This window comes from Onychostoma macrolepis, chromosome 14 (genome assembly GCF_012432095.1).
Source record: "Onychostoma macrolepis isolate SWU-2019 chromosome 14, ASM1243209v1, whole genome shotgun sequence".
NCBI classification, from domain to species: Eukaryota; Metazoa; Chordata; class Actinopteri; order Cypriniformes; family Cyprinidae; genus Onychostoma; species Onychostoma macrolepis.
In genome coordinates, this window is record NC_081168.1 from 8,202,663 (window position 1) to 8,212,161 (window position 9,499).

Below are 9,499 nucleotides of genomic sequence, written 5' to 3' on the forward strand. Positions count from 1 at the left end.
GTTTCAGCTGACTCTGCTGTTTTGTTATTTGAAAATGACTGTCTACCGTTTTGTAAGTGCTGCAGACATTGCTGGAAACAGGTGTACAGTTGATAATATCTGTGATATTGCCTCACTCACTTCAGTTCTTGCTATAGCAGAGGAAATTGCAGGTTTGACTCATGATTGATTCAGCTGACTTCTAAACACCTCAGCCAGAAATTAATATTGAAGTACTAGCAGTCCAATTTTCTACAGGGTCAAGCTAAGTGCTCAAGAGCGGTTAACATTCCTGCCTTAATGCAGTGGTTGAACTACATAACATAAAGTGCTTCAGCAGTTTCGAAGCCTGCTTGTTTGATCATGTCATCATGTCAGTTTGGCAGTGTGAGGGGATTGAACATCTCGTATGACACAGAGATGATGTACAATTTATCTAGGGAGGCACTCTTAAAGAGAGCGAACTCTCCACACCAGTCAAGAGGTACATCATAAATACCCTGAGATCCTAAACTCATTAGCTGCTCTTGGGTGAATCTCACGAAAGCATGTCCAGGTCACATTTCCTAAACACACACACAAATTTTTTTAAAATAAATCAATGGCAGTTCAACAAATACTACCATGAAATATAAATACTTAAAATTGAATTAATATTTACTTCTTTTTTTTTTTTTTACATTAAGGTAATGAGAAATATTTGGATGGGTGGGAACAATTCAAAAACATTAATGGTCCGAAAAGAAGGCTTAATTTTTTTTTTTCTCTCTCATTTTGGGGTGAAATATAAACAGACATGATCTTGACAGTTTTCATGTGACTCACCCTCTTCAAAACACTGAAACCCCTCCACATTACACATCTTTTAAATACAAACAGAAATACAGTGACCCATACCCTAATGCTGATGTGATTCATCGCTTAAGTATTACTGGTGCATGAACAATAAATAAATAGAATGTTTTTGTTTTTTTTCAATTTAGCTTCCTTTTGCTTGAAATTTCTCTTACATTTACACTGTTTCTGTAAGAGAACTTTGATTCCAGTGACAATGATTCAATTGTATAACAAAGTTGATATGTATGCTTAGAAAAATAGACCAAAATCTCTCCACATATTCTAAATTCATTTTAAAACAATGCAAGTAATACTTTCTTTAAATTGTAAAGTAGCAATACATTTGACATGGATGTATACAAAGAACATTCATTTTGTTAGACATATTATACACTACTATATGCTGTCTCAAAAAATATTTTCCCAACATTTTACTACCTAATATTGTAAATATTATATTAAAACACTAAAAGAAAATCAATATTCTGTATTTGATGGAGCACTTTGTACTATGTCTACAATATTTTATATTTTAAACCACACATAAAAAGATATTACATGTCAAGCCTTGTGTATTAAATGATTATTCAGACCTTATTTCTAGTCTAGCAAGACAAATACTGCAACTGATGGTGTATTTTCAACCACTTTCCCATTCACAGAGTAAACACTACCATTCAAAAGTTTAAGGTTGATACATTTTTTAAATTGTTTTTCAAGTCTCTTATGCTCATCATGGCTGCATTTATTTGATCAAGAATACAGCAACAGTAATGTTATGAAACATTACAATTTAAATACCTCTTTTCTATTTGAATATATTTTAAAATTATATTTATTCTGTGATGGAAAAGTTGAATTTTTAGCAGCCATTACTCCAGTCTTCAGTGTCACATGATCCTTCAGAAATTGTTCATATGCTGATTTGATGCTTAAGAAACACTTCTTAATATCAATATTGAAAACAATTAAGCTGCTTAATATTTTTGTGAACTTCATGATTTCAATGCATTTTAATGCAATTGAATGCATCTTTGCTGAATACAAGTATTAATTTCTTTAAAACATATGTTGAATAAAATGAATAAATGTAACTCTTGACTAAAAGATACTTTAAACAGTCTATTATCCAGCCAAGAAACTATGCTTGCTAGGCTTTTCTGTTGTTGTTGTTGTTGTCAATGTTATTTTTGTAAATACTAACCATAAAGTGCGTCCATAGCACAGCTAGGAACACATATGGTTACATATAGCAGAACAAATATGCATTCTCAGAAAAAAAAAAAAAGGTACATAAGCTGCCACTGGGGTGATACCTTTTAAGAAGGGACATTTTGGACCATTTTTACCCCTAAAGGCTACATATGTGACCCTGGACCACGAAACCACTCATAAGTAGCACGGGTATATTTATAGCAATAGCCAAAAATACACTGTAAGGGTCAAAATTATCGATTTTTCTTTTATGCCAAAAATCATTAGGATATTAAGTAAAGATCATGTTCCATGAATATATTTAGTAAATTTCCTACCGTAAATATATCAAAACTTAATTTTTGATTAGTAATATGCATTGCTAAGAACTTCATTTGGACAACTTTAAATCCAATTTTATTTTAATATTTTAAATTTTTTTTTTTTTTTTTGCACCCTCAGATTCCAGATTTTCAAATAGTTGTCTCTCAGCCAAATATTGTCCTATCCTAACAAACCATACATCAATGGAAAGCTTATTTAGTCATTATCAAAAGATTTCAGATTTCAAATCTCAATATTAAAAAATTGACCCTTATGGTCCAGGCCAGGGTCACATACTTGTATCTTAAAGATACATATTACCACGTACATATTAGTAACTAAATGGCACATATTAGTACCTTTTAAAAGGATATTGCCCCAGTGACAGTTTTTGTACCTTTTTGTCTGAGAGTGTGGTTACAGTGTATTCAGTGAGCTTGTGTTTAAAGGCACAGTATTTGATTCAAAAGTACCAAACTGTGCCCTAAATAGAAACCAAAAGAGATGTATATACCCCAACACTGACAGAAATATGTTCAGAATTTGCCTGTAGGTGTTTCCTCAGGTTGTTTGTTGATGTTGCTGTGTACAGTGAGCTCCTTCTCTGAGCTCAGACTGATTGAGGTGGTTTCCTTACGGCTGTCTTTGGACCTCCTCTCTGTAGGAGAAGAAGATGTAGTGCCTTCCTCCCAGGTTCGGAGAGGACACACTCGGGCAGCCTGGCTTGAGAGATGGGTGTGTGCCAGGCGTCCATCCGTTACCGTGAAGCAACTGTCCATGGCGGAGCCCTGACTGATCCGGCCTTGCCCACACAGCGGCCCACAGAGCAGCGCCAGGAACTCCTTGCGCACGCTGCGGTGCATGTAGCCGTAGATGTAGGGGTGTAAGCAGCACTGCAGGAAGAAGAGAATGAGTGCCATCGAGGCCAACCAGGGTGGCACCGCTGCACTAGAGTAAATAGATATCGTGCTTAGTACGCTGTATGGGCCCATGCTGAGCACGTAGGACGCCATGATGACGAACACAACCCGCGCCGCCTTACAGTGATAGTGGAAGCGTCTATGGCGGGTCCTGATGGGATAAGAGGCTGAAAAAGGGCCTTCCGGTTGGGGATGCCTTTGGGGGCTGGAACAGGATGCTTGGGAATCTGGAGGGGGGTTGGATTGGATGGGGTGAACGAGGGCGTTCTGCCGTCTCGCAGCCCTGAATACCATCCAATAACAGCAAAGCATGATCACCACAGGCAGCCAGAATGAAAGCGCGGACACCAAGGCTGAATACGAGTAGCTTGAGGACCACACAACAGTGCAGGCATTGTGGCGCCGGTCAAATTCGATGGTTCCCCATCCATAAAGTGGCGGAGTGCTCTGAAGTACACTAAGAAGCCATGTGAGAGCGATCAGGTTGGTACCCAGGTGAGGTGTCATTCGTGTGGGGTAGGACAATGGGTGGATGATGGCCAAATAGCGATCTACGGATACCACAATGATGGTGTTGACACCGGCGAATGCAAACAGGTGCATGAGCACCACAAGGGCCTGGCAGAGTCGGGAGTCCAGCGGCCATACCTCAGGCACGGTGGCGGCGATGGCGAAGGGCATGACCAACACCGTCTGCAGTAGGTCAGCCAGGAGCAGGTTAAGCACAAAACGGTTGGCGACGTGGAGAAGTTGAGGCTTACGCTGGAATACCAGCAGCACCACAACATTTCCAAAAAGCGACGTGCATACGATCGCCGATATGAGCACCATCTTCACCGTGCTGTTCACCAGAGAAGGTGCGCCGGGGTCCCAGGGCACTGTGCTGGAGTTACTGCCCAGAGGTGGAAAGGTGGGCATGGTGACAGAGACAAGGTGGGAGATAACGCATTAGGAGCCTTTCGGATATCACCAACACCAGCCTGAAGGTCTGACAGCTGTATTGTCACTCTTCACACCTTGAAAGAAGATGTAACACAAGAAGAAATGTTCAGCACATTTCGATCCCTCTTAGATGAATGTTCACACTTGTCAGTTCTATAATGATATTTGAGTCACAGTGAAACAGATATCTGAAAGAACTATTGTGTCCAACCTACACGTACATTTTACATATTTATTTTTAGTCATTAGCAGAGGCTTTTTAGGGATGCATGAAGTATATATAAATATATATACAGTCATGGCCAAAAATATCGGCACCCTTGGTAAATGTGATCAAAGAAGGCTGTAAATTAATCTGCATTGTTAATCCTTTTGATCTTTTATTTTTAAAAATTCACAAAAAACTAACCTTTCATTGAATAATAAGAATTTAAAACGGGGGGAAATATCATTATGAAATAAATGTTTATCTCTAATACACATTGGCCACAATTAACTCTTAACTCTTAACAATTAATCTCTTCAGTTCACCCACTCATTTTCTATAGGGTTCAGGTCAGAGGACTGGAATGGCCAGCAGAAGCTTGGTTTTGTGCTCAGTGACCCATTTTTGTGTTGTTTTTGAGGCTTGTGTTTGGATTATTGTACGGTTGGAAGATGCAAACATGGCCCATTATAAGATTTCTAACAGAGTCAGTCACTTATTGATTTTTTTATCTGTTGGTATTTGATAGAATCCATGATGCCATGTGTCTAAACAAGACGTCCAGGACCTCCAGCAGAAATATAGGCCCACAACATCAAAAATACAGCAGTATATTTCATTGTACACATGGGGTACTTTTTATCCCTGTGTGCACCAAACCCATCTTGAGTGTTTGCTGCTAAAAAGCTCATTTTTTAAGTTTCATCTGACCATAGAAGCCAGTCCAATTTGAAGTTCCAGTCGTGTCTGATACAGGGGCGCGGGAAGATGTTTTAGGTTGGGGGTGCTCTATCGATAGAGGCTATTTACACTAAGTGAAAATAGCAGTATTTTTTAGTGATATGCTATTTACACAGTGCAAATCGCTTTAGATTCTATTTATTCTATGTTAAAATAGCAGGATAGTCTGCTAATTACTTATTGCAAATAGTGGCAATTATGTGCACCTCAGCATTGTAATACATTATAAATCAGTATGCAATAACTTATTGAGTGTAATTTTTTCATTTTATTTCTAATTTTTCAATGGATGCCACCTTTTTGGGACAAAAACCCTACACCTACCCTAACCCTACCCGATACTTTATTTTCAACTTTTTGACTATTTCCTTCATTTTTGATTAAAAAATAAGTGCTTTTCTGATGTGATTTGAAATTTGAAAAGGGAGAAAAAAGTTAGCCAAAAGGCAGATTCGAACCCGGGTCGATCGTGTCAAAAGAGCGTGACACATGTTTTACCATCTGCGCCGCTGAATCTGACGACTGATGATCCTCTTTTGCAAATTTGACTATCCCAATCATACGTTTGTGGGTGGAGTTAGTGTACAACTGGGCTATTTGCACTTAAATAGACACTCCGATTTTTGTTTTTATATTCCCAACAGTTAAACAGTTGCCCACAGAAAAAAAACTTTTTTTTTTTCTCATTGTGATGGATGATTAAGGGAATTTGGGCTTTGTCTTCCCTCCTATTTATATTTCTGTGAAACAGGAAGCCATGGCTGGATAATTTCATGTTCATAATCACCCTGGAGTGCTCAAAATTGTGAATATGAATGGGAATATACTTCAGAGATATTTTACTTATAAGAATTTCAAGGGGTGCCAATAATTGTGTCCAAAGTGTATTTGAGAAAAACATTTATTTCATAATGAGATTTCCTCCCATTTTAAATTCTTATTATCCAATGAAAGGTTAGATTTTTATTAATTTTTTAAATAAAAGATAAAAAGAATTAACAAAGCAGATAAATTTTCACAGCTTTCTTTGATCATGTTTACCAAGGGTGCCGATATTTTTGGCCATGACTGTATATATATATATATATATATATATACATTATAACTTAAAGTACATACTATAATAAACCCTCTTGGATAGCCTACTACATAGTGCTCACTACAGGTTACAATGTATACAGTACATGCATTTTCTGTATACCTATATACAAAGGTTTTAGTGCCTGCTATATCACAGTGCATAATACATAGTATAGTATTTACTGTATGTATGTAGCTGTACAAATCAGTATGCACATTTACGTAAGCAGTGCTTACTTAAGATAAACAGTGTATATGTATACAGAGACAATATTAATCAATTTTAATGGTTTAGAAGCTGTGTGCATCGTATCTTACCTTTTCTCGAGTCACTGTTGGTAAGCACGGGCCAAATTATATGCATCTACCTTTTATGCGAACAATGAACAGCTGGAAATCACCGCTGTCATAATTCCATTGTTAACCGCGCGCTAAAAGTGGCGCTGGTTTCTCTACGGTGCAAATATTACCAATGAATGGAAGACATTTACCGTGTGACGATCATTGAAAACGAAGCATTCGTTCGGCTCTTTTCGAATGGCTGTCGGTTGTCAGTCGCCTTTGTGTCTGTCACTTCACTGACAGGGCTCCAGTGATGTTTTCCCATTTTAGTCTCCTCAGTGTCTTCAATGGCAGCCGCGTCCTCTCGCCTCTGCTCGGCTCTGTGTGAGCAGGACTTCATTCAGAGATGGAGAAGCATCAATCAAGCGCTCACCGATGGTGTCAGAGCAGATATTGTTTTAATACACCGCAGTGGGTTTCTGTAACCTGCTTATGAACATGCAGTGGCGCACATACAGCAGTGTCACAGCGGTTACATGTCATCAGCACCACACCGTTCTGCTCATTAGCACTGTAACGCCGTCGGTGCTCTCGAGTGCACTTAAACACAAACCTACCACAATAAATAATCGTGCTGATCACATCCAGTGGGTATACAATCAACAACGAGTGCGGTTGAAGGCAAAAATTAAATTAATAAATACATGCAAAAAAATAAAATAAAAAAAATTATATATATTACCAAACATTCATTTTGTCATTAATTGTAATAATCCAGTGACATTTTTGTTTGCACAAGGAGTCTGACAACAGCCACTGCTCCACACAAAGATCTGATCTGATCATCATCCAGTCTGTCTGGAATGACATGAAGAAACAGAACAAACTGAGACTAAAACCAGAGGAACTGTGGCAACGTCTAAGATGCTTCACGAGACCTACCTGCAAAGGCGTAATGCTTTTTATACTGTACAAACTGTATTTTCTATCACCCTACACCTAAACCTACCCCTTACAGGAAACTTTCTGCATTTTTAGATTTTCAAAAAACTTAATTCTGTATGATTTATAAGCTTGTTTCCTCATGGGGACCAATAAATGTCCCCACAAGGACAAGAATATTTATTTATTTATTGCCAAACACCCATAGTTGTTTGGAATTTCCTTGGTGAGCTCATCAACAATGATAACATACATTAAATGCATGCATAAATACATACACATACATAAATCCAACTATACATATGTCCTATATCAATTATAAGGAGTGAAATGCAGACGCATAGATACCAGAGGAATTAAGAGCATGAAGTTAATTAAGTTTAAGGAATTAAGTGCTGTTCAGAAAACGTGTAGACTTAGTTTTAATTGCTCTAAGGTGTTTGCCTGAAGGAAGAGACGTAAAGAGGTGTCTGCCTGGATGTAAGGGGTCTTTCAGGATTGTTAAACCTTTTTTCTGCAAACGTGAGACATAGATCTCATCAATAGTAGGATGATCACAACCATTAATTTTTGAAGCTGCCATCTGTGTGTGGACAGTTTGTTCCCATAACGTAGGTTTTACCAGGACCACACACACACACACACGCGCACACACACGCACGCACACACACACACACACACACGTTTGTTTTTGTGAAAAGTGGGGACATCCCATAGGCGTAATGGTTTTTATACCATAAAAACTGTATGTGCTATTGCCCTACACCTAACCCTACCCCTTACAGGAAACTTTGTGCTATTTCATATTTTCAATACACTCCATTCTGTGTGATTTATAAGCGTTTTGAAAAGTGGGGACATGGGGTAATGTCCTGAAAAGTCACCTTCTCCTTGTAATACCTATGTCATACCCTTGTCATTATACAAATGTATGTCCTCATTTGTCACAAAAACGTGCACTAGTAAATATAAAAGCATATACTACCAATATAAATTATATACTACAACCAGACATATATGTTTAATATACTTACTGGGAAATATACTATTCCATACTACAGAACTACAGAATATAGTATGCATACATTGATATACTTCTAAGTGGGTACTTGTGGGTCATGACCTTGTTTTTTTTTTTTCTTTCTTTTTCTTTTCTTTCTTTTCTTTTTCTTTCTTTTTTTTTTTAACTTTCAGGGTCCTAGATAGAGCATGTACAGAGTGCATAGCTACTAGACATTCTAGGCATTTTAAAGTGCCCCATTATGGATTTTTGAAAAATGAACCGTTGAGCAATAAGGTAAAAATAAATGCATATTATAAGACAATGAATTATAAGACATGGTTTTTGGACCTTGCATGCATATGTCAATCTGTTGTTGGGGACTCCCAAACCCAAAATATGAACCTTTCATTACCCATAGGGACACTTTAAATTTAGTCCATACTAGTTGGATGGATATTACATTTGTAAAACATTCTAGTTGTGCAAAAATAATGTCTGTTTTCAGTGACAAAGTATCAAACTTCCATTCATCTTTCATTGTTTATTCAAACTCACACCGTTGGTTGCGCCAATGTTGTGTCGCACTTAGTCAGGCAGCCCAAACAAACAGATTGCAAAAATCACAGGCCTAGTGTTTTACACATTATTCTAAAGGGCCCCAAATATAACTGGTTTGCATTTTAGTGTACTCTACTGATACACACAACGTTTATTTCCCTCTCTATTAGCTAGCCTATTATTAGTTTTTTTTTTTTTTTTTTTAACTAGGTTCTGATCGGGGTACTGTGGTAATGGTTTCATTTAGATCAAGACGACTATCGATAGTCGTCTGATAGCAAACTCATATCAATGTGCTGTTGGTGTTTAGCACCATCTAGTGTATTAAGACACAAATTACAACTGAAGTTTTTGCGGACGTATCATGCCATCATCATTAAACCTAGCCTGTTCTTTCTTTTTACGCAACTCTCATGAAAATATCAACTATTATTTCAATCGTCTAGCATGGATCATTCGCATTACTATCTTTCCGCGTCCCTGAGATACAAT

General features: G+C 37.7%; 1 protein-coding gene across 2 annotated transcripts; it reads right to left on the minus strand.

Moving 5' to 3' along the window:
- Positions 1-66: 66 nt before the first annotated feature.
- gpr101 (G protein-coupled receptor 101) lies at positions 67-7,167 on the minus strand. Of its 2 annotated transcripts, none has more exons than XM_058797136.1 (2): positions 6,714-7,167; positions 67-4,270 (listed from the first exon to the last, which is right to left on the minus strand). In XM_058797136.1, exon 2 carries the CDS (start codon positions 4,170-4,172, stop codon positions 2,871-2,873), a length of 1,302 nt encoding a protein of 433 aa, XP_058653119.1. In that variant the 5' UTR covers positions 4,173-4,270; positions 6,714-7,167; the 3' UTR covers positions 67-2,870. The 2 variants fall into 2 exon arrangements, with proteins under 2 accessions (XP_058653119.1, XP_058653118.1); XM_058797135.1 differs by having other exon boundaries at positions 6,541-7,167.
- Between the last annotated feature and the right edge of the window lie 2,332 nt (positions 7,168-9,499).

Coding starts and splice junctions, on each gene's coding strand:
- gpr101 (XM_058797136.1), bottom strand. CDS start 4,172: ATGCCCACCTTTCCACCTCTGGGCAGTAACTCCAGCACAGTGCCCTGG.